The sequence below is a fragment of the Aristolochia californica genome, unplaced genomic scaffold (assembly GCF_029961685.1).
Source record: "Aristolochia californica isolate CCGP_79_NKW_82.1479 unplaced genomic scaffold, dmAriCali1.0.hap1 SCAF_1, whole genome shotgun sequence".
Taxonomy (NCBI): domain Eukaryota; kingdom Viridiplantae; phylum Streptophyta; class Magnoliopsida; order Piperales; family Aristolochiaceae; genus Aristolochia; species Aristolochia californica.
Genome location: NW_027181770.1, coordinates 60,576,218 through 60,602,230, shown reverse-complemented (window position 1 = coordinate 60,602,230; position 26,013 = coordinate 60,576,218). Strand labels below are relative to the sequence as shown.

Below are 26,013 nucleotides of genomic sequence, written 5' to 3'. Positions count from 1 at the left end.
TAGGTGCGGAAAGCTTCCGCCTACAAGAGTGGATATAACCCCTCTGATACCCACCCCGCCCACTCTTGACCGCTTCTCACGGGATTTGAACATGGGACGTGGCGTGCCCAGCTCTGATACCATGATAGCGGCTATAGCCAATACACGCAAAAGATCGATCTGTTAAGTGCGGAAAGCTACCGCCCACAAGAGTGGACAGAACCACTCTGACAATAGTTTCTTTGAAATAACTTTCACTTTCTCTATATTTCTTATATTTAGTTGCTTTAGAACTCATTTTGATCTTTATCAATTAAACCCATTTTATAACAAAGTGAATCAATATCCCCATTCTGATAATTTTATCAATCTTTGTGACTATCAAGAGAATTTGGCCGACATGAAACTCAATATAAATTTCAATCCATCTCTAAAGATAAATGATTGAGTTTGATTGTGTGGGGACCCATCACCCATCTCTTTGGGTAAATCAAACCAATAGACACAACTGGATGAAAGCCTTTCTAGTACAAATTTACTTGAATTATTATGATCGGACTCATCTGACTATGCAAAATACTCAACGTTACTTTCTGACTCACATTTATATGTAACATGTGTGTCATCACCACATATCTTTAAAAGTGTCTCCTGGAACCACAACCACTGAGTAATTGCGGCTCGTATTATTTTAAATCAATCATAGCAGTTATGGTTGTAATATCTTGATTTGTCAACCAGGCAACAATTATTGCAATGTTTAAAAAAAAAATATTACATAGGTAACCTATAAAACCAAGACAAAAGGGTTACGACAAAAAGATGTTATATTTTAGTTCAGTTAAGAATAAAGATAAGAAGTGACATGTGGAATCAATAATCCAAATCTTCAAGAATATGGTGTTGTTGTCTCATCTTTGACCTTTCACATTAAAACCTCTGACTTCCTATAGTGAACTACCTCTTATTCCCAAAAGCATGTTGTTTAACTCTGAATGGATATTGCAATAATTGTATTAGTGGCTTTTGAATACTCAAAATAGCATGATATCATCTTGTTCCATATCTTTCAATCAAACCCGTTAAACTACTTCCTAAATTAGAAAGACCGGACTGCACTTTCACCCCCATATCTGATTAGAGAAAATGATCCTTCAATAATTATTTTGCAGACAATCGCTTAAAAGTTTTAGCAATACATTTATCTATAAATCTCCTCACTATGGGATTCTCGACTTTTTCCAATGACAATGGCTTTATGCCATGGACAAAAGTAAAAAGCAAAAATATATTTAATGTATGTCATAAAAGTATTTATGATTCATACCTAAAACTTAATAAAACTAATCAACACAGACATAAAAAATTTTAAGAACACCGAGAAAATCAATATACAATATTTTCATAGTCAATACACTTGACCTTGCTCTCAACCTACTTAGTATTTGCATTTGTGCATAAGTCTGTTTTTAGATCAAACAAACCTAATTAACTAAGAAATTTTCCTTTATGAGATAATATAATATTTTATAAAAAATAAAATTTCCATTTTGTTCGGCTTCATAGTACTATACTATCCTCATTTATTTTTAAACATAATTAAAAAAACAAGGTTGATCTCCTTGTAATCCAACACTTTGTTGGGCTTTAAAGGGAAGAAAGGTATATTTGGTCCTCATATTATGAAGGAAGTTAGTCCAGGCTCATTGAATAGGATGGACTAACTTTCAGGTCTGCAAGTTACAGTTTGGTTTTCAACAGGGTCACTTGCCCTGTGTGGGCATCGTATACACAAAAGGTGTATCAATTTGGGCTTTATTTTTTCAGGAAGCCCACTACTTAAATGATTCCATTAAACTGACCCATTAACAAAATCAACCAGCTAAACCTTGCAACCCGGCGGGCCACTCAAACCGATTTGGAAGATAAATTAAAAAGAAAACAATGGATGCGGTCCGGACATGGGCCTAGGTCTCGTCCTTTTTCCATTTCTTCTCCGCAACGATCTTGATCTTCGGTCATTCTCACTACGGCTGCCCGGTGACGATTCGTGGCCGGCGAGTAAACTTTCTTCTCCGTTGAGTGTTTTTGTTCTCTTTCTTTCATGTGTTTTCATTTCTCCTGGATTGGAAGTCCGGAACGAGTTCACCTATACCAAAGCAGCTAGAGCAAACCTTGCGCACTTCCCCGCCAATCGATGGCGCCGAAGACCAAAGAGAAGTCCAAAGCTCCAGTTGCTCCGTCAATTCCTCTTGAAGATCTTTTCGCGTCTCTCCATCGTCACACGCAGAATCTCGATTATGACCAAGTCATTAAAGTCTCGGACCAAGGTCTTTTCTTCTCGGATTTTCACTCTTTTCGTTTTATGCATTGGATTTCTGATGGAGTTTCTGATTTGAATTTTCTCTGCATTCTCCAGTTCTGTCGATTGCTCCCGGTGATGAAGACGCTTTGCGAAGCAAGGTTGTTGCCTTGATAAAAGCCGACAAAATCGATCGAGCACTTTCGATAATTCAAGCTTCGGAACGACTCCCGATCGATCTCAATTTTTATAAGGTGCCTTAGAACTTTGGATAGATTTTTTTTCAAAGGTTTTTCTTTCTTTTATTCTTTATGAGTTGCATTTGATTCAAGGGGCCACATTTGACTGTATAGCTCTGGTTATACTTGAAATCGTTTGTGATGATGGGCAACTTTTGGGTAGTTTTGGAACAGTTCATGGAACACTTTATGTGCAAGTAATCATTTGCACAAATTCATTCACTAACTGAGATATAGTTAGACATGGGGGAAAATGATGAAAGCTGTAATAAAATTTTGTGTCGCAAAACCTTGCAGGGAAGCTCATTGCATTTATGCTTCTGTAGTCGTAATTATTAGATTTTCTTTAGCATCTGATTCTGACACATATACTTGTTGGTGCAACAAATACTATGTGCAGATCAGGGACCTCAGCAACTTATGTTTTGTCTCTACTGCAAATTATCTAATGTTTTTATTGTCAGTGCAACTATATAGTACCGAGTTGTACTATGGTCTTAAAAAAGGAAGTTACTGCGATGTGTTGAAGTCTTTGACATTGCTATTGGAATAAATAGTCTTCCATGTTTTATGTGTGAAACATATGGACTACACTACTATGACAAGGCGTTGAAACTTTGATTTAAATAATTTGTGCTTTCGTTTGGAAATATTCTGTAGATAGTAGATAAAGCAACTGAAAGAGAAAAATCTTCTCAATAAATTGATGGAACATCATAAAAGAGGCAACGAATCTGTACCTATTTTTGGGTTAAATAAACTTTGCAATCCATTTGTAGGTTAGGCAATCTGGACTTACCAATTCAGCTGGAACATAACAATTGAGGCAAATAAATCACCACCTACCTTTGTTTTTCCTGTCTGGTTTTTTCACGGTGAAGTTATTATTTTTGCTGACCATGGTTTCCTCCCTTCTTTCCAAACATTTGCAGGCCTATTGCTTGTACCGGCAAAACAAGCAGGCTGAAGCTCTGCAGTGTTTAAAGGATCAGGAGAGAAATACAGGTGTTCTGCAATTGGAATCACAGATTCTCTATCGCTTAGGCAAAATGGAATCTTGTCTGGAAAGCTATGAGAAACTTCAAAAGTTTAAGATGGATAATTCATTGGAACTAAAGACAAATATAATTGCTGCATTAATTTTGGCCGGAAGGGTTTCTGAGGTTCAAGGAATGTTGGATGCAATGAAAGTTAAAGCAACCAGCAGCTTTGAATTGGCTTATAACACTGCATGTTCATTGATAGAGAAAAGAAGCTATGCTGATGCTGAGCAGTTATTGCTTTCAGCTCGAAGGTAATGTGCATGTATTCATCTTACAGAACTCTGCTTGTTACTAGCAGCTTCTGCTCATTTATGTGTCACGAAGATTCCATATCTCAATTTACAAAATTACTTTTGCAATGTGGCTGCTGGATTTGTAGCTTCTAAGTGGATGCTTGAGTTTAGAACTTCTTAATAGTTTCAATTTCAGTTGTTAGGATTTTGTGACCTGGGGCAGTTATATTTCAATTTTTAGAATATATGACTGAAGCAGTTAAATCTTATTTACTGAATGGATTGTTATAATTTTATGACTTAAGCAGTAAGATCTTAGTTGCTCAATTGTTGAAGTGTTGCCCATCCTGTATAACCCTTGTTCGTGGTGAAGCCTATAGACCTGAGATGATTGAGTGGCTTTTGAGATCATATGTCTAACATGTATTTCCTCTAATATGCATACTATTGTTCATCTATTTGGTGAAAGTGCTGCAAGACTAATAAAAACTTTCATTCACCTTTTGTTCAGCATCACTTAGTTGGGACCAGTGGCCCGGGATATCATTTCATCCTAATCCAATTTCTTTTATACCAGGAGAAATTGTTATCAAATAAGGCATATATGCAGATGAGATAGAAATTATTGATAATATTTGTCATCAATTCACTGGTAGTGATTCAAATGTTTAATTTAATATGTAGAATGTGTCATTTTATGGTGTGTTGGTAGGGTTAGTTTAAGGTGCTATTAAGCTATTGATTCATTTTTTGTATACAAGACCTTGGAATTATTTTTATTGTGCATCAATAAAGTCCTTACTAGTGAATGACCTCTAGATCAAGATTTAGAATTACTTTTTTTGTGCATCAATAAAGTGCTTACCCATGAATGACCTCTAGATGAAGATACAGTGACCTGTTTACACAAGTGTTATGTTAGCTTCTGTACTGCTCATAGGTGGTGCTATCTTGATCTGACTTTTACTAGAGTTAAATTACCGCTATCATCCCATTTCCTGAAAGGCAGAAAAGGAAAAAAGAAATTGTCACACGTTGTAAATTGACTGTAGATAGTTAATATTAGATACTGTGTATCAGACACTGCTATGTTACACGTAATTCTTAAGGTTAGAAAGATTTTAATCAACTATGATTATCAACGTCTTGGTAGCATAGTATTGAAGTAGATTTATTTATTTATTTGTTATTGTTTTTGAAGAGCTGAAGTAGAACTATTTATTCCAGTTTGCTGGTAATTTGTCCATGCTTTTTCATAGAAACGTTTAACTAGGAAGTAGGTGACTTACCCAGAAATATATCCACTTGTCTTCTATTAGAATTGGCCAGGAAATGCTGATGGAGGATGATTATGCGGATGATGAGATAGAGAGCGAACTTGCGCCTATTGCTGTCCAGCTTGCTTATGTTCGACAGGTATATCATACACTTATTTTACTGTGTTGATATCAAATATGGCTTTTGTTACCAAGATTCCAAATGGTCTCCCTTGTTCTTCTTCAGTTAACAGGAAATCCAGAAGAGGCATGTGAAGCTTACACTGAAATCATAAAGCGAAATGTGGCAGATCCATCATCACTTGCCGTTGCTACAAATGACTTAATTGCACTGAAAGGTGCAAAGGATATTGCTGATGGATTGAGGAAGCTTGATCGTCTAATAGATAAAACGGGTAAGTCCCAGAGTTTCAAGCTTGCTAATGGGCTTGACTACAAGCTATCCTCCAGACAAAAAGAAGCTATTTATGCTAATCGGTTGCTTCTTCTTCTCCACACGGATCGGTTGAAGGAGGTTCGCTTCCCCCACTATCTTCTCTATGAACTTTTTGTATGGTTGGTTTTAATCAACTTTATATAACAGTATGATTTTCTGTAAATTCCAGGCTAAAGATCTTGCCTTGGAGCTTGGAAACATGTTCCCAGATAATGTAATGCCTGTTTTGCTTCAAGCTGCTGTGCTTGTCAGAGTGGGAAATCCAACAAAAGCTGAGGATATCCTACATCAATGTGCAGAGAAATACCCTGAGAAATCTGAACAACTTTACCTTGCAAGGGCTCAAGTTGCTGCTGCTGCTGGCCACTCTCAAATTGCTGCTGAATCCTTGAGTAAACTCTCCGAAATACAACACATGCCTGCCACTGTGGCCACACTTGTTGTTCTTAGAGAGCGTTGTGGAGATTCCAGGACTGCTGCGGCTGTGCTTGACTCTGCCATCCGTTGGTGGTCTAACACTATGTCGGAGGAAAACTACAAGCTCAATCTGATAATGCATGAGGCTGCTTCGTTTAAGCTCAAACATGGGCAACAGGAAGAAGCTGCACGACTGTATGAACAGGTTGTGAAGAGCCACGGGAACATCCAGGCTTTGGTGGGTTTGGTGACCACTGCAGCCCATGTCGATGTTAATAAAGCCGAGTCATATGAGGAGCGGCTTAAACCCCTCCCAGGACTAAAGGAAATTAATGTGGAGAGTTTAGAAAGAACTTCTGGTGCTAAACATTTTGAAGGGGCACATATGGCGAACCCTGTCAATGAAGTACAGGAGGAAGGAAAGAGGGGAAAAGCTAGAAAGAAGAGGAAGAGGAAGCCAAGGTATCCAAAGGGATTTGATCCGACAAACCCAGGCCCACCGCCTGATCCAGAGAGGTGGCTCCCAAGAAGGGAGAGGTCTAGCTATAGGCCCAAGAAGAAGGATAAGAGGGCTGCTCAGGTAAGAGGTTCTCAGGGAGCAGTAGTAAGAGAAAAAAATGAGGCTAATGCATCTACAGTCAATGCATCTTCAAGCTCGGCGAAAATAACTCAGGCCACCTCAGGTTCTTCCAAGCCTACAGCCGACCAAACTAAAGCTTCTGCGGCGAAGTCTAGAAAGAAGAAATCCCGGCATTAGAAATACAGAGAGTGCATGAAGTCGAAGATTTTTTTGTTTCAAAATTTTGGCTTTAGTTGTGAGAATTTTAGTGTCAATGTTCAGGGTAATGAGCTAAGTGATACAGGTAGGAAAGGGCTGATAGAAATCAATAATATTTGAGTTTAATTTTAACATGTTTTTAGGCATTTAGTTTTAAGATTTTAATTCATCTCTTTTATAGAAGTCGGCCAGCTACGAGGTCGATTTTTAAACCCGGAACTGTGAATTGTTGGTCTTTTGCTAGTTTACTTTGTAAAGGCAGTGAATGTGTGGTTATTTCTAGTTATAGTTGCTGAGATTTGAGGTTGTTCATCTTCTAGGTCATTTACGTATATTATTTGGTCTGGTGAAGAGCGTATTGGAGAAGTTACATTGCTGTGGAGACCCATTGAAGAATTGTGAGAGACAAAGATCATGGAAGAGAGGAAAGAAAACATGAACATGACTGAGTATTAAGGTAAAGGAAAGAAAGAATCATGGCATGAAAAAAAATTACAGAGAAGAAGTATCTCTGATTTAGGAGATAATGGGTCATTTACAAATTTGAATGCCTATCTAAATTCCTCATTTTGATGGATGAATTCCGCTTCTTATTAGGATAAATTACACCAAATCCATGCCCAATAAAGAAATAGACCAGACGATTTGGACTGACCTCTTCACATTAACATTACAAACCTCTACACAGAAGGAAAAGGTTCGAGAGACAAGGAAAACCATTCACTGCCTTTCACTTACACTTCTGTTGCTTGACCACAACTTACTAAGCATCTTCTTGGGTCTGACTGGAATGGAACAGAAGGCCTTGAGCTTGGAGGTCCTGCCCGACCCATCATGATCCAGTACATCGTCTTCTAGTTGAGCCTCAGCTTCAGCCAGCTTCATCCTCAGCGTTGAAAGCTTCGACTTGGGAGATTTCAGGCCGGAGACGCTCCACTCGTCGTCAATGGCACCATCAACGCCTTTCAGTTGTGTGGCCTGAGAAATGTCATCTGCATGAGTGGCTAAAAGTGCTTTGAGGTTGCTGGGGAGCTCAGTCACTTGGCCGCCGGCCATGGCGACGCGAGCTTGCTCAAAGAAGAGGACTTGCACCACCACCCTGAGCGGTAGGAGCTCATTTTGAGCTGCGTGCATGCAGGCTTCCATGGATAGTTTCTTGCAGTCCAAGATTCTACAGAGTCTTTTCCTCTCACTCTTGTTAAGGTCGGGGTGTGCCTGTAAAATCAAAGACAAGGTTCTGATACTTCAGCACGCATCACACAATACTCTGTCATGGAAGTTTGAGGAAATCTGGCCACATGGCTCATACACTGCGAGGAGCCAAAGACCTGAGACAATCTGATATTTTATAATGTCTAATAGTTGTCAAAAAAGTATTTAACAAGCAAATAATGGCTTCTTGAGTGGAACCTCAGCTTCAATTAGCATAAGATTACACAGATGCACATGTACCCATTTGTCTACAGATTTGGTTTTCCCTATAATAGCTACAGAATTGGAATTGTCATCCTTGATCTTATACTTTTTTTTATTACAGAATTCTCATATTTGGCAGAAGATGTCCAATGGTTACTGGAGCGAAGTAACAACAAATCTGTAAAATTCTTGCAAATTACCTTCAGATAAATATCTATAACTTTGTAGAGATCGTCGTGGTCCGTCCGGGCGAAATCTGGAATGGCCTCTGCAAGAGCAATCACCTTCTGCAAAGACAGATTTGCGTCCTTGGCTATCTCCTGAAGATAACCATCAATGAGCTTAGCAGCTTTTAGTTTGGAGCTATGAGAAGCCGAAGAGGACCTCCTGCTCTCTTGGAACTCAAAATCAACGTTCTCTGCCGACCGGGACCTCCTCCTCCTCTCCAACCTCAGCTTCTCTCTCGGTGGACTGGTTGGGGGACTCCGGCCTTGGAACATGAACTGCTCCAATATGACTGTAACAATGTCCACATCATATAGTGTCTCATTTGCATAGGACAGAGATGGAATCAGCAAGTCTTTTACTGTAGCTTCCTCGAGCTGGAATCCGGCTATCCTTGCCAGCTCCATCTTTGAAGAGGAAGAAGCACCCAATATGTTTGCTGCTTTCAGTAGCTTAAACAAGAAACTGCAAGAAACGGAGCCCTTCTCAACAGGGAGTAAACTTACTATGGATTCCAAAATCAGTCGATGCCTCGAAGTTATCTCCCCTACAGAATCTGAACAAGAATCAGGCGCCTGTTTGCTACCATCTTTGGACATGTTAGGCAGCCATCTGCGAGCATAAACTTGTAATGCCTCCCCGATGAGATTCGCGGGGACTTTATATCCAGATTTAATTGCCACCATGATTCTCCAGTAGTGATCAATGCCCAATTCAGCAATATCCTCAGCCCACCATCCCTTTGAACTCGGTTTATGTCTCTGGCTCTCTGTTCCGTTATGATAGGGCGTCTCATCTCTTCCTCTTGCAGACACACTGTTCGACCAATTCAACTTGGAAGGATGGGCGATTATTTTCGAAGCAATCGCGTCGATGCATCTGCCTGTAATTCCAAGATCTTGCGACCAGAGCGGGAAAGCTTTCGTGCTCTGAATTGTGGTAATCGAATCCCTCCAGCCGCGAAGGATGCAAGAAGTTAAAAAGATGTCCAACTTGTACACGAGATTGCCCTTCTCTACGTCTTCGGTCATTTGAAGGTACTCTGCCGCGCATCGTACTGCAACAATGTTGAAGGCGCTAAGGGTGATCGTGATCCCATAACAGAACTTGGCACAAATCTCAAAAACTTCAACTCGGCCGGGAAACTCTGGTAGCTTGATTATGCTTTCTGGGTTTGTGGCTTCAGCGCAGAGCTTCTGCAAACGAGCGCATTTGGATAGAAGAGGAAACTGTCGCAGAAAGTAAGATTTCGATCTATTAGACCGCTGAATTTCGAAAAGATTGAGAAAATTGTAACTGGATTGCTAAAAAGTAACAGAGGCCAATACAGGCCGAAAATCATTAACCCTTTTACCTTGTGGAGAAGATACGTCGTCCCCTTCACCTGGATTACGAGATCACTTGAAACTTCCGATGAAACAGACCTGTACAAACACTGGCTTGATGAAGTAATCCAAACCTCAAACAACCGCTTCCAGTTCAAACCTGAGTTCGATTTGATTCTCACCTGACAGCTTCAGCGGTGTGGAACGTATCTGGCCGCGTCCCAAGTTTCATAAACTTCATCTCCGCTCCGCCACCTCTTACAACCAGAGTTCCTCTGTCCACAGTCAAACACACTCACTCATCCTCTGCACGCAACCCATCTCCTGCATTTTAAAGTTTAAACATTGAATAAACTTCTCAGAAATCATCCGAAAACGACGAAAACAGAAGGAAAAAAAAGGAAAGAGGCCTCCTCCGAACTGTGAAAGTCTCTCGTTAGGCAGTCGGAGATGCGGAATTGTGTAAAAAAGCAAAAGCTCCTCTCCTTATACAATGTCATCGCAGTCGTTTCAGAAAACCCATTCCGATTAGACACCCGAACAGAAACCCATCTTCAATTCCATCAAAAACAAATTCCCTCTCTTTTACATGCAAAAAAACAAAATCCCGTAACCAGAATACTACCCCCCTCCCGTAAAAAAAAAAAAAACAGAACAAAAAAATACCAAAAAGAAAGAAAAAAACACAAACTTAAAGCAGAAAAAAAAAGAGAAAAACCCAAGATACTGATCAATTCATACTTCTTTCTGAACAGACTACTTCGCCGGGAATGGAGACGTCGATCAAAATCAGAACTCAGGCGAGGAAGAGACAGTCTGAGTGTTTTTAGTAAAGTCTGAAACACTCGCACGCGTGTCAACTTTGGCGTCTCCTCGCACGTGCCGTACGCCTCTCTCATGATTGCCCGCCCTTCCTATCATTCCCATCCAACTCTGATAGTTGCAGCCCGACTCCTCCTTGGCTGTAATAAAACGGAACCTGCCCGTATCAAATTTTCCAAAAGCGAGCCCTCCTGCCTCACCTCATCTCACCTCATTCAGCCCAAGACGGTCGGAAATATATAAACGACAGTTATCTAAACACCCCTGATTGTTCTATTAATTTCAATTGTAACCTCTAATGCGGTGGGAATTTGGTGAGGTCCGTAAGGGGTTATTAATAGACTAATCACTGGTTTTGGACTTTTCAAGTCCGGGTTTAATTGGTCGGGTTCAGACGGAGTCGAGTTAAAACGTTTTGAAAGTGAAACGTGTGTTGGAGTGGGACCCACGTGTTTTGGGGGAAAACGACGGCTTTAATTAAAGTTTGAGCGACGGTAATCAGCTTTAGACTGTACACTTGTCACGCGTTGGAGCTGGGTTCCCATTGCTTTCCGGGATTAAAAAAAATCTCACGAACAGGACCGGTTTCTTGAACCGCTGGGTCGTTCCCAATTCGAGTCGGTTGTTTTTTCCCGTTTTAAATTTTCTGAAATTTTTATTTTTATTTTTATTTTTTTTCTCTGTGACTCGAAACAAATCATCCACGGAAAAATAAAAAATTCACCCGCTCGAGACGTAATTGTATTGGACCGAGGAACCAAACCGGTTTTGCATAAACCAGGTATTTTATAATCCACCGGTTCAATCCTGTGGTACCAGAACGATGACAGGCCAGGTTTTCCCGGGATGGTGATTGGAGAGGGGGTGGGCCCCATGATGGTGTAAGCTGTTTTTACAAGGTAGAGATCCACCGGCTTCAGTGGACCCCACCTCTGCCACCCGATTAGGGGGCCAGTCGACAACACCCCCAAGAGCCGATCTTTTCCACAGCGGGTCCCACGCTACAAGGGAAAGGGGTGAGGGTGGGACCCGTTAGTGGTGTCAAACTTGCCGAATTTTCAAAAGCTAGGTACAACTCCCACTGACTTAAAGCAAACGCACCCCCAACTCTCCCTTCCTCTTCCTTTTTCGGTTATTTATTTTTCTATTCACTTATTTTCAAAAAAAAATATTATTTTCTAACTAAACTTAGGCTTTTTAATCATTATCTACAGTTTATATGCATGAAATATGATTATTAATATGTAACACAAATAAACGGCCATGATCACTCCAATCTCTGATCATTTTTTATTGGAAGAAAAAAATATTTTTTTATTTTTTTTATCTAATGTTTCTTAAGCTTATGGTAGTTTGCATAGGAGGGTGGTTGATGGGTTCATTTGTTGCACTACAAAAAACGTTCATTGGACCCCATTAGGTTTGATTAACTGTTCTTTTGTTTTTTTAATCTTTGGTCCACCCCCCCACATAATCATTCAAGTAATCTACAACTCACATTCTTTCATTAGTTGATGGAATTATCATTATTAGGATTCTCTTGCTTTCACTCATTTGAGTAGAATTTTCTTTGCTTTTTCTAGAACTGTCTTGTAATGGTCTTTGCCCATATCCCATTCTCATCCCTTAGAATTGTGACTTTGGTGGTGAAAAGCAGCTATGCTATGGATTAGTTTATTTTAGGGATAATCCCAACTGTGATATAGTCAGCTTAGTGGTTAATTTTTAAGTTTTAAAAACTTTTTAAGCATCAATTAATTAACATGAGATTAGCTTTGCCCACCAACCTTCCTCGAGATTAAATTGTCAACTATTTCACTCATTATGTTATTACGGTCGGGATCTGGTGTGGGATATCCATTTGACCGGTAACTATGCAGTGTTACACATTCAATAAACTTTTTGAATCATGAGATTGATTCAATGAATGAGACTTATTCACGTCATATATTTTATAAGAAAAAACTAATAATAAAAATAGTTACACTGAATCTTACGATAAAAATAAAAATAAAAAATCATGTTTAAAAGTTTTAGAAGAACAAAAGTTGTGTATATATATTTCATGTGGTCAAACCTCTAATGCTTTTCAACCTAATGAATCATGAAGTGTGAGGAAATGTTTTTCACCACATGGTGGAATCCTATGCATGGGAAAGATGGTCGGTCAAACTGATATGTGACATCTTCATCTTCATCTTCATTCCATTAAATTATCGTTTATTAAACATTATAATTAGGATTAGTGGCATGCTAAAATGATCACCACAAATATTTGGGACATTAATTTTGTTGATAAATGAATATTAATTGACCAAATTTGAGAAAAAGATGCAATAAAATAATCATTTTTTAGTAATTAGCGGAACACTCTTGATTTCAGTATGAAAAAATCAAAGTTGTTTATTTACATGGGACCTATCTGAATGAATAATCCTGATTCCATCTAGAAAACCTCAAACTATTAGCAAAATAAGATCAATTTTATCTAACAATTAATTAGCTATGGCATAGATGATAAATAAAATCAATAATTAGTTTAGTTGAGTACATAGATAAATGGGTAAATACTAAATAAAAATATTTAACACTTCTTCAATGAAATACTTAAAAAAGGATTTTTGGTAGGGGTACATTCTAAAATATGTTACAATATACTATCACACATAAGAAAATACAAAAATTAAACACATAATTATATCAAGTATGGTGTGTTTTATCTCAGAAAACCTTGTATATGTTGCTTTGTGGGTGGACGATTTGCGAGTCCCACATATCAAGCGAGACATCTTATATGACATTGTGCCCGAGACTTTTTCGTTTTGGCACACCTTCAAACATTCTATGGGACTTTGATTAAATGTTAGAAAAAATTCTCTAGAATTATAGTTTTTGGAAAAAAGTAAGAGAAATTAAAATAAAAAAATAAATCACACCATACACCTTACATTTGAGGTGTACTCCAAAAGTTTGGTGTGATTTACTTTAGAAAATAGGGAAAGTGACAACACTAATTTGAAATGCATGAGAAGTTTTATGGGTGAGACAAAAAAGGACTAGAGAAAAGAGAAAGGAGACCCTTCTCTTCGTGTCTTTGTCTCCCTATGTCTTCAGCAATATTAATAACTAAGATACAAGAAGTAAATTCCTTGACTTCTATCATAAATTTCCATTAATTTCTCCTTACTAGACTCAATTTATGTAAAAATGTAAAAATAATTTTTTTCTTGCATTTTCTTTGCAACTAAACAATGTGGTATTAGGTCTATATTATTTTGTCATTTATAAAAAAAATAAAACAAAAACCCACTTATATTCTTAACTCCAAAACCAAAAGAATAGATACCACTAGAGCTTGTTCACAATATTATTTGTGTCGATAAGACCTGGTCACATTAAAAGAAAAAAATAAGTTCATTCATAAGACAAGACGAATCTTATCCTATCAATATCGAAAAAATAAGGCTAGCATATTCCATTTCTTCTTTTTTTTTTGAATGAACGTTAACACGAATAAGTCTCTCAACCTGTACAATTTTAAGCCTTAGAATAGTAAAAATAAATAATAGCCTTCAACTTATTCCTTTCCTAAAAAAATAAAACTAAATATAATGTTAACCTATGGCTAGCTATAGCTAAATATTGATTTAAAAAAAATTCATATCTAAACTTTAAAATTTGAAGCAAAACTTGTAGGGGTACATTTTAAAATATGTTACAATATACAATGTCACACATAAGAAAATACACAAATTTAATATATGATTATTTCAAGCATGGTGTGTTTTATCCCAGAAACCTTATATATGTTGCTTTGTGGGTGGAGGATTTGCGAAGATGTCCCACATATCAAGCGAAACATCTTAAGTTTTCAGGAGATGATATTATAGAACATGGCACCCGAGACTTTTTGGTTTTGGCACACCTTCAAACATTCTATGGTCTATTAGAGTTATAGTTTTTGGAAAAAAGTAAGATAAATTAAAATAAAAAAAATAAATCACATCATGCACCTTACATTAGAGGTTTACTCCAAAAGTTTGGTGTGATTTACTTTAGAAAATAGGGAAAGCTTGACTGACAACACTTAATTGAAATGCATGAGAAGTTTTATGGGTGACACAAAAAAGGACTAGAGAAAAGAGAAAGGAGACCCTTCTCTTCAAGTCTTTGTCTCCCTATGTCTTCATCAATATTAATAACTAAGGTACATGAAGTAAATTCCTTGACTTCTATCACAAATTTCCATTAATTTCTCCTTACTAGACTCAATTTATGTAAAAATGTAAAAAAAAAAAAATCTTGCATTTTCTATGCAACTAAACAATGTGGTATTAGGTCTATATTCTTTTGTCATTTATAAAAATAAAAAAAAAAACAAACCCCCACTTATATTCTTAACTCCAAAACCAAAAGAATAAAAGCCACTAGAGCTTGTTCACAATATTATTTGTGTCAATAAGACCTGCTCACATTAAAAGAAAAAAATAAGTTCATTCATAAGACAGGACGAATCTTATCCCATCAATATTGAAAAAATAAGGTTAGCATATTCCATTACTTTTTTTTTTAATGAACATTAACACGAGTAAGTCTCTCGACCTGTACAATTTTAGGCCTTAAAATAGTAAAAATAAATAATAGCCTTCAACTTATACTAAATATAATGTTAACCAATAATAGTTATAGCTAAATATGTAATTGAGTCCATTTAATTAAATAGATTTCTTTAGCAATTAATTATTTTTCATTGAAAAATATTGATTTAAAAATATATATTTTTCATATCTAAACTTTAAAAGTTGAAGCAAAACTTGTAGGGGTACATTTTAAAATATGTTACAATATACAATGTCACACATAAGAAAATACACAAATTTAATATATGATTATATCAAGTACGGTGTGTGTTTTATCCCAAAAACCTTGTATATGTTACTTTGTGGGTGGAGGATTTGCAACGATGTCCCACATATCAAGCAAGACGTCGTAAGTTTTCAGGAGATGATATTATAGGACATAGTGCGCGAGACTTTTTGGTTTTGGCACGCCTTCAAATATTCTATGAGGACTTTGATTAAATGTAAGAAAATTTTCTCCATTAGAGTTATAGTTTTGGAAAAAGTAAGAGAAATTAAAATAAAAAAATAAATCACACCATGCACCTTACATTAGAAGTTTACTCCAAAAGTTTGGTGTGATTTACTTTAGAAAATAGGGAAAGCTTGACTTACAACACTTAATTGAAATGCATGAGAAGTTTTATGGGTGAGACAATAAAGGACTAGAGAAAAGAGAAATGAGACAGCTCTCTTCATTCTTTGTCTCCCTTTGTCTTCTTCAATATTGATAACTAAGGCTCAAGAAGTAAATTCTTTGACTTCTATCATAAATTTCTGTTAATTTCTCCTTATTAGACTCAATTTATTTAAAAATGTTAAAATAATTTTTTTCTTGCATTTGCTATGCAACTAAACAATGTGGGATTAGGTCTGTATTCATTTGTCATTTATAAAATAAAATAAAATAAAACCCCACTTATATTCTTAACTCCAAAACCAAAAGAATAAATACCACTAGAACTCATTCACTAAATTATTTGTGTCGATAACACCCGATCACGTTAAAAAGAATGCTCATTCATAAGACAAGACGAATCGTATCTCATTAATATAAAAAATTAAGGTTAACGTATTCCATTGCTTTTTTTTAATGGATGTTAACATGAGTAAGTATGTTGACCTGTACAAATTTAGGCCTTAAAATAGTAAAAATAAATAATAGCCTTCAACTTATTAGTTTACTAAAAAAATAGAACTAAATATAATGTTATCCTATAATAGCTATAGCTAAATATATAATTGAGTTCATTTAATTAAATAAAATTTATTTAGCAAATAATTATTTTTCATTGAAAAAAGGTTGATTTAAAAAAATTAATATCTAAACTTTAAAGCTTGAAGCAAAACTTGTAGTGGTATATTTAAAAATATGGTAAAATATACAATGTCATACAAAAGAAAATACATAAATTTAATATATGATTATTTCAAGTATGGTGTGTTTTATCCCAAAAACCTTATATATGTTGCGTTGTGGGTGGAAGATTCGCGAAGATGTCCCACATATCAAGCGAGACGTCCTAGGTTTTCAGGGGATGATATTATAGGACATGACGCCCGAGACTTTTTGGTTTTGGCATGCCTTCAAATATCCTATGGGGACTTTGCTTAAATGTAAAAAAAAAAATCTCTATTAGAGTTATTGATTTTCAGGACGCCATGGATTTAACTAATGGACAGAAAAAAAAATAGACACCCATTGGGAGAAAACAAGAGGAAGAAAAGGTTATGGACTTATTCCAAACTCTCCCCCATACGGTATATTTGTAGGTATCAAAACTACCAATATTATAAGTATACCCTTTACCCTAATAAGAGTAAGAAGAAACAAGAAATTTAAACTAATTACATTAGTGTCACCCTAATTACATCATATATTCCAACAAAAACTATAATTTTTGGAAAATGTAAGAGAAATTAAAATAAAAAATAAATCACATCATGCACCTTACATTAGAGGTTTACTCCAAAAGTTTGGTGCGATTTACTTTAGATAAATAGGGAAAGCTTGTCAAAGTTGATAACACTCAATTGAAATGCATGAGAAGTTTTATGGGTGAGACAAAAAGGACAGGAGAAAAGAGAAAGGAGACCTCTTCATGTCTTTGTCTCCCTATGTCTTCATCAATATTAATGACTTAGTCACAAGAAGTGAATTCCTTGACTTTTATCATAAATTTGCGTTAATTTCTCCTTATTAAATTAAATTTATGTAAAAATGTTTAAATAAAATTTCTTCTTGCATTTTTTAATGCATGTAAACAATGTGTTTTATAAAAATAAAACCCCACTTATATTCTTAACTCCTATACCAAAAGAATAGATACCACTAGAGCTAGGTCACAATATTATTTGTGTCCATAAGACTCTGTCACAAAAAAAAAAAAAAAAACTCATTCATTAGACAAGACGAATCTTATCCCATTAATATTGAAAAAATAAGTTTAACGTATCCTTTTTTTTTTTTTTTTGAATGAACGTATCACATGTTTGTAACACAAGTAAGTATCTCAGTCGGTACAATTTTAGGTCTTACAAACAGTAAAAAATAAATAATAACCTTCAACTTAATTCCTTTCTTTTCACTACATCCCCACTTTCAACACAACATTGGCCTTTAATGCCATCAAATTTGGGCCACGGGACCCCCTCCCCTACCTTGGAGGCACCCATGTTAATGGATTAGTTGGTGAGGGTTAGGTTTTGACTAAATGATAGCCAGCCCATTTGGGGAAATAACCTTAAAAACACTCTTGAGTCTTCATCTTTGAAAAAAACACAAATATTTTATAAAAATAAAAGGGGCATAGAAATATAGACCATAGAGGCCCTTCTATAAGGTGTGACACTCTGTGACAACTCAAAGAGGACCCCATTGCCAGCCCCAATCAATACAAGCCTCTTGCTTTTGCTTTCAAGATTGGGGAAAGTTTAATAAAATGGAGGGGGGGATCCTATGCATGGATTGAATAGGGGAGTGGGTGTTGATGTTTGTGGGTACATTCATAGGGAGTCCTTTTTTTTTGGGTACACTATTAAATATATAATAAATAAATAAAATATTTTTTTATATTTTTTATATTTTTTATTCATTAATTCATTTATTATTATTATTATTATTCTTATTAAAATTAATTAATGATGTCATATGAATTGTGAACAAAAAATGCTTCATCATGGATAATAAAATAAATAAATATTAATTGAGCTGCTTCAAAAGTCATGATGTGCATGCCGCAATTATTTGAAAAGATTCAAGAAAATCCTGACCGCTAAAATTTACTCCTTCTGAACGGAAGAGGAAAATATCTAGTGGCCACGATGATCGGCAATAAATGATTCAATCAGGCACACAGACCACGACGGGCCCCATGAAACAGGGATGGACGGAGAGGACAGCCGACATGACGGACCCACCGTGTCTCCATCGATTCTCGACATCTTGCTTCAAATCTCATCCTCTTGTAGCTATGAGCAAACTAAAATTCCAGATAGGGCGGGCCCATCTAATCTGTCGTCTACGTCGCTTCTCACGTGCTTCGCACTGTAAGGTTGTCTCATACTATCAAAGTTCGGCCCGCTTACGAGAAAGGTCAATTTCGAATGGTGTATTGAGGACAGAGCCACGAGGCCCAAAACTATTGGAGTCTAAAGTGGGCCACATTGTGGAAGCCGGAATCTTCTCGAAGAGGGAGACAGGTGGCCACCGGCACACGTGTGCGAGAAGTCGTACTTTTTGGAATTTAATACGGTTTGTCTCAGGAAAATCCAAAGCGGTTCAGCCCGGTGGTTGACAACTAGGGAGGGCAATTTTACTGAATTATTTGATTTTTTTATGGATAAAGATAAAAAATAAAAATATTAAAATTATCCATTTATCATAATAAAAATAATAAAAAATATTCTTTTAATTTATCATAATTTTATGCGTTATATTCTAAAAAAAGATTTATCCATTTATGTACCCAAATATCCATTTTAAAGGGGGGCAAAATTAAGTTTTAGATAATAAAAAATGAATAGTAAAACATTTATTGTATGTTTCATTTGTTACCCATTATTCTCGTTATCGACATGGCAAATAATTAGATTGGCTTGTTGAATCGGGTAAAAAAATATGCAAAAATGCAAAAAAGAAAACCTAATTAGTCATTATTTTTCTGACTGGATTGTGACATCTGGCATGGCAGTTAAAAAAAGATATTTTGATGGAAGTGATTTGGAAGAAGGGGAAGGAGATTTGATTTGAGTGGTTTGTGTTTATTTTATCTTTAAAAAAAAAAAAAAAAGTGGACCCAATTTGAGAGTGAAGGTGATAGTGATGAGCTTAGAATCCATCACTAGAGGTCAACTTGATTTTTCAAAGGGAGGGTAGGGTTGGAGGGGTCAAACTCAACCCTTTGATTTTGGGAACTCAATTGGGACTCATAAAAAAATGTGACTATTATTATTTTAAAAAGTAATTAATGAAAAAGAGAATTTGATCATTATCTTATTTTCAGTAATTATTTTAAAAATAATAATAATCAAATATTTATTTCTTTTTTAATTTTCATTAACTATTTCTATGAATAATAATTATCAAATTTTTATTTTTATTTTTATTTTATTTTCCTTGGGGTTCCAAACATACCCTAACCGACTCAAATGACCCAAGTTGGGTTTTAAAGAATCAGAGTTGTTTCTAATTCTAGGTACAAAAACCTTGCTTTTGAGTGCTATAGTATTTATAATTCACTCATACTAACAATAATATTTTTATTTTTATTTAATAAATAATATCATAAACTCAAAAAAGAAAATATCAATGGCAACAAGCATTCGAACCCTAATAAAAACAGATGGTACAAGAAAATAACTACATCTTCCTTCTCTAAATGGATAATGTAGCTTCATGCGTGGATCAAACTCAAACTGGGCTGTGAAAAGAACCCATGATGCTTTATATGTGGCCCTAAAGGCCCACTTGGTAGCCAGCCCATTCATCACCTTTAATGAGCAAGAGTGAGTGTCTCAAAATCATATATATATTACAATACTACACTTTCCATTGTACACACTAACACAAACAAATACTTTACATTTCCTCTCACTTTTCTCAAGGAAAATGTTTTACATTGTAATCCACTTTCCCTCCCACTTACAATATGCACTAAATCTCATACTCATTGACCAATATCATACATACATGAATGCTGAATCCACATTCTATGTATTGCATAAACCTACAAGTATAAAATTATTTGTAATATATTTTTATTTATCTTAATATTATAATTTTAAATAACGAAATAAAAATGTAAGGGAAATAAATGTATTTTTATTATATTAAAAAGGAAAGATGAAAGAAGCAAGTCAAGCCAATTTTTTGCTCTTATGTTAGTGTAGAAATATCATTTATTTTATTTTATTTTATTTTATTTTATTTATAATAATAACTTTAAATGTAAATGGGATAACTGGGTCTTATGTCTAGGAACCCCATCAGAATAAGAAAAGAAAAAAACGCAAACAAAATAAGAAACTAGGCTAGAAGACCTTCACTGATCTGCGTTCTGACTTGTAGGCGTTGGACCACCGGATGATTCTACTACTTTAGCTTCAGAAGAAGTTTGCCTTCCTGGGTCAACCTTCCCAACATCCTCAATCATCCTCACCACTTCAGCTATTTTAGGCCTCTGCTCTGGTGATCTCACAACACATGACAAGGCTATCTGAAGCATCTCCACCAACTCTTCCTCAATGTTTGGATACCTCATCAGTTCCACATCAAACACTTCAGCTGTCCACTCTTCTCTCACCACGGACTGTACCCACCTGACCAGGTGCACAATCTCATCGCCTCTGATCGACTGCACGGGGGACTTCCCTGTGAGGAGCTCCAGCATGACAACACCAACACTGTAGACATCAGCTGCCTGGGATGCCTTCCTGGCATCAACCACCTCCGGAGCTCGGTACCCAGCTGCCCGAGAAAGGGTAATGGGAGTGTTCATTAGAGCTGTGAGGCCAAGATCAGATACACATCCGTAGTTTTCAGGATTGAGGAAGATATTGGAGGCTTTTATGTTTCCATGAACAAATTTTCCAGAGTTTTCCATGTGGATACGAGCTACTCCTCTTACCATTCCTAGAGCAATCTTTAGCCGGGTGTCCCAATCTAGAGGGACCCTGTGCTCATCTCTTGACCCTGAAAAAATGACAAATATTACAAGCAAGTTACAAGAATAGTCAAGACCAAGGTAAACCTGTATCGGTGTCAGGTGCCATATCAAGCTACTCAAATTCCAACACGACAAGCCCAATTCGCAATACATACCGTGCTATGTCAGGTCCATTTCAGGTATACCATGTTATCTTGGCACTCTTAAATATGAATGTGTAGACCAATATGTGACATGTTTCAGTGGTATGGCCACCCCTAGTCAAGATTCAAAAAGGCGCTCCAATCTTTAAACTAGGTTTCAACATGAGTTGTAAGTGTTCAGTTTCAGTATTCAAAGGCAGTTCCTCAGTTAGGTTTTGCATAATTCCTAAACTGATACAACCTAACTTGCATGATTGTACGTCAGATTTAGGTATTTAAATCCATTCAGTTGTTCCAAAACCTCCCATCGACATAATTTCCTAGCCACTTTTCAAATTATTGAGAGAGGAGAGCCAGAACCACTTGCATTTGATACAAAAATATCCAAGCAGTATGTGTGATTAGATCCATTAATACTGTCCCAAAAAGTCCTCATGTAGGACACAGTCATAGATTTTGGGTAGAGGAGAAGAGAAAGAACTGTCATAACAGGAAGTGGATAGCATCAACTAGTTGAAAGGCACAAAAGCATAACAAAACATCCACAAAGAGGCAAGTTGTTGCTGGAAAGAGGGCTCCCTACCCAATTATGAAACTCATTATAGCAGTGGATTAGAAGAAGGGATTGTACAAAAGGTGGCAGAGTGTCTCAAATAATGAAGAGACAATTTTCACACGTTCGGCAGAAAACACTGAAATCGCCAGTTGAGCATCTCACTTTTTCGACTTTGAAAAGAACACCAAACACCTTAATAATTATATGGTTAGTTACCATCAAGGAACCACATCCTGAAATCTGACTATTGCTCACATACTCATCTCTAGTTTAAACATTTAATGAGCTAGATAACCAGTAAAATTTTGCAAGAAACTCTATGGCAAAAATTTTGAAGATCTTCTCGTATCATGATGCCAGATAACCCCAACACTGAACCCCAGCGTCAATTCAAAAGATGAATGATATGAACAGGATCAACATTTAGAACGCCATAACATTAATTGTCACTTGATGAAATCGTGAGCATGAAGAAAAATACATGATGATGAACAAAATCACATCATTTAATACACGTTACCCTGAAATAATGGAAAAAGTTGTGTAAAAATATTCAAGTAAGCATAAAACCTTCAACATTTAGGGAACCAAAAAGATTAAAAAACAGTGTTCTGGGCATAAAAAAGAACAGGTGTCGAGCAACATACCATGTAACAGAGCAGAGACACTCGCCTGAGCGTAGTGATCATACACTATGAGCTTCTCCTCCTTGGAGTAGTAATAAGCCCTCAACTGAACCACATTTTCGTGCCTGATTCTTCCCACAATTTCCATTTGTTGCTCAAACTCTCTCTTTCCTGCACTCACCTCTTTCAGTCTCTTCACAACTACACTCGTGGAATCCTCCAAAACAGCCTTATAAGAGGTTCCAAAGGTCCCCTTGCCAAGCACCTCGGCAGAAGCTCTTAACAAATCCTCCAAATCAAATACATACCGACAACCATAAAAAAATACAAGTCTATTGTTGTCGTCCTGGCTTCCAGGTACCATCTTGGGTGACATATCTCCCTTTCCCATCTTACTTGAAATCCCATTTCCATTTCTCCTTTTCGAGCAGTAAAAAGTCAAGAGAAGTGCCACGACAACAAACATTGACAAGCTTCCTCCAACTATTGTTCCTAGAATCGCTGATTGACTGAGCTTTCCGGTTTTTCTCTTGTAAGAGGATGGTGTGGGAATGGGGGAGGAACGAGGTGAAAGAGCAACTGAAGGCAGGGGAACTGAGAAATTATTACCAACAAAAGACGCATTTGGAAACCTCCGGAGGGATTCCGGAATCCTTCCCCCGAGACTATTATTGGCTAAATACAACTGCTGCAACTTGTGGAGACTAAGATCGGGAACTTCACCGGAAAACGAGTTGTTAGACAGGTTTAATGACACAAGCTGGGTCAAGTTAGAGACTGAAGACGGAATGCTACCATTGAAAGCGTTGAATGAGAGGTTCAGCACTGTAAGGTTCTGCCAAACGGACAGATTCGAAGGTAATGGACCAGAGAAGTAATTGGACTGGAGATAGAGCTGAGTAAGGGTTCTAATGTTGGTTAAATCGGAGGGGAAAGGGCCTGTAATGCTATTAGATCTTAAACTGAGAGTTTCCAGAGCTGACAGACGACTGAGAGTATTGGGTGGAATTTGGCCGTTGAATCCTACGCCGGGAAGACGGACACTGATGATTCGGCCGTTATCTAGACTGCATTTAACTCCCACCCAGTGATCACATACGGAGGAGTTGTCGCTCCAGTTGAGGATGCGCCCATGCGGGAACTTCTCGACGAAATCGAGCAGAGCAAGTTTGTCTTCTATTGGCTCCGCCATTGATACCGGCGAGAGCAACCCAACAACGAAAAAAACAACAAGAACGACCAGACTGGCGCCCATATGAAAACGCTGAGATCGACCTGATTGAGTCAACTTGGTACCACTGTAAGGTTCAGAAATCAAACGTAGAGAGGTCTACCAAGCCTCAACACCTCGGCTCGTTAAAAAAGGAGAAGCGGTTCCGGAAAACAGACTTCGCGGTAAAATGGTATGGCATTCAAACAGAAATGTTGTTTTGCTGAAAACCCGCCAGAGAACGAGCTTTGTATTTTTTTTCCTTTTTCTTTTTGTTCCCTTTAGCTTTCACAGCTTTCTGCTCGCGCTCATTCTTTCACTTTTTCCGAAACCAAAAAATAAAAGACGAAATCAAATTAAAGCTGCACTTCGCTCTGGAACAAAAACGACCTCAATCGAGCACCTGTAGATCTAGATCCAGCAGAAGAAGAAGACCTGGTCTGTTTCTGGGTCATTGGTCAAAACGGAATTCCAGTGTTGAAACAATGAAACAGCAGCTGCACGTCCCAGAGCGCATTTTAAGCTTCTAAACCCGAGGCCTCCTCGAAAAGCATAAAAAATAAAAAATAAAAACACGAAAGCACACACACAGACACAGGAGAGACTATAAAATGAAGGAAACAGCAGCAAAACTATAAAACACAATGCAAAAACACCACGAAGAGAGCTTGAAGTTCCAACCAGCCAATTCAAGTAATCGAAATACAAAAGCTTCCGTCCCCTCCGCCCAGTTACCTCCAAGCCTAAAAGACCACCACTAAGACAGAAAATCCGTCACGTTTCTGGGTATTCAGAGGCAAGCCATTAATAATGCTATCTCTGACAGGATTTTGCCTTCAACACCAGCATAAGCTTCATGAAAGACAGCAAAAAAAAAACAAATTTGCGGAAATAGAATCGAAAGAGCAAGCATAAAACCTTAAAAAGCAACGGAATGGCAGGAGATAAGCCATGAAATTCCGAGAATTAGTGGGAAGAAGCTCCTGACAAAGCATTTATAAAGGGCCTTGTCCGTAGCTGTTTTATTGCGAAAGCTCTGTGTGTACGCCGAGCAACTCAGAGCGGGTAAAATGATTTAAAAAAAAGAAAAAAACTAATGTAGTTCTCACGGTTAGCATAAATACGTGGTCCGTAGAGATTATTCTCCTCCCTATTTATTTTTAAACTTTTACTGCTAATTTTCCACATAAATAAAAATGTTAATTCAGTTTGACACTCCCACCACCATGGCTGATAATACGAAAAAATCATCTGGTGCAAAACATGTAAAACGGCTATCTTGATCGAACGGCTTAGATAACAATTTCGCATATTTTGCACAAAATAATTTCTCATATTGGATCAGTCAACTTTTGATTTAGGCGAGTCCGGTGGAATTTCAAACCAAGTAAAAATTGCTACATTTATCGTAAAGACTTGTTTCTTGTACATTTATTTGCAAGGAACCGAAATATATAAGGAAAGAAAGACCCACTACTTTGTAAGTGTTTTCCCCAACAATTTTAGTCACACCATGTGACAAGAAGACACGTTGTTGCCAAGCTTGGGTCAATTGCTAAGATAACTCCATGAATGAAAAATAAAAATAAAAATAATGACACTAAAGAGTCCAAAGCACTTGGCTCACAAGCCCACCTTGATGTCACCTTCCCAAACAAATGCAATAATACAAGATTTTGCAAACAAACATCCCATATAGGCTTATCAATTGGAGTTTGATATGTTTGTCCATTTGAAGTGGCCACATTGCATTTGATTTATTTCAGAGAATTTCTCATATAGTGAAAAGGCAAGTGTGTTATGTATTTAGTTATGAGAAATACAAATTCCATTTATTAGTTTGACATATGAAACATATTATGTCGATAATGGGTAAATTTTTTATGTACATATACATTTTTCTATTATTTCCGACTTCGATAATTTCTACTATTCGAGTACAATGTGACTAAATGGGGTAATTATTAGAAGAACTATAATATTTTACTTAGAGATACAAGGGAATAATACTTGTTAACTCGTGTAGTCGATAAAAGAATAAAAAAGTTTTTGAAGAGATACAATTATGTTTTTTTAAGTAGTCGATAATGAATAGCATTCTACATTGCCTAGAACTGGCTGCTACATCAAATGAAGCTTTCAGTAGTTTTTACAAGATTGACTAAATAAATCCCTAAATATTAAATGGATCTTTACTTCA

At 36.8% G+C, this 26,013-nt stretch overlaps 3 protein-coding genes across 5 annotated transcripts; 1 reads left to right on the top strand and 2 right to left on the bottom strand.

Annotated features, from left to right (window-relative positions):
* Window positions 1-1,961: 1,961 nt before the first annotated feature.
* On the top strand, window positions 1,962-6,991 carry LOC137953991 (uncharacterized). Its single transcript, XM_068801575.1, has 6 exons — window positions 1,962-2,309; window positions 2,399-2,535; window positions 3,453-3,814; window positions 5,116-5,212; window positions 5,300-5,587; window positions 5,679-6,991. The coding sequence occupies exons 1-6, from the start codon at window positions 2,177-2,179 to the stop codon at window positions 6,681-6,683; spliced, it is 2,022 nt and encodes a 673-aa protein (XP_068657676.1). The 5' UTR covers window positions 1,962-2,176; the 3' UTR covers window positions 6,684-6,991.
* Window positions 6,992-7,186: 195 nt separating this feature from the next.
* LOC137954020 (BTB/POZ domain-containing protein At1g67900-like) lies at window positions 7,187-10,658 on the bottom strand. 3 transcript variants are annotated; one of them, XM_068801610.1, is made up of 5 exons: window positions 10,412-10,658; window positions 9,853-9,994; window positions 9,700-9,769; window positions 8,321-9,574; window positions 7,187-7,919 (listed from the first exon to the last, which is right to left on the bottom strand). In XM_068801610.1, exons 2-5 carry the CDS (start codon window positions 9,909-9,911, stop codon window positions 7,425-7,427), a joined length of 1,878 nt encoding a protein of 625 aa, XP_068657711.1. In that variant the 5' UTR covers window positions 9,912-9,994; window positions 10,412-10,658; the 3' UTR covers window positions 7,187-7,424. The 3 variants fall into 3 exon arrangements, with proteins under 3 accessions (XP_068657711.1, XP_068657719.1, XP_068657706.1); XM_068801618.1 differs by lacking the exon at window positions 10,412-10,658 and adding an exon at window positions 10,092-10,388; XM_068801605.1 differs by lacking the exon at window positions 10,412-10,658 and having other exon boundaries at window positions 9,853-10,388.
* A 9,866-nt stretch (window positions 10,659-20,524) lies between these two features.
* Window positions 20,525-24,790, bottom strand: LOC137954011 (probable inactive receptor kinase At4g23740). Its single transcript, XM_068801592.1, has 2 exons — window positions 22,625-24,790; window positions 20,525-21,304 (listed from the first exon to the last, which is right to left on the bottom strand). Exons 1-2 carry the CDS (start codon window positions 23,856-23,858, stop codon window positions 20,655-20,657), a joined length of 1,884 nt encoding a protein of 627 aa, XP_068657693.1. The 5' UTR covers window positions 23,859-24,790; the 3' UTR covers window positions 20,525-20,654.
* Window positions 24,791-26,013: the final 1,223 nt, after the last annotated feature.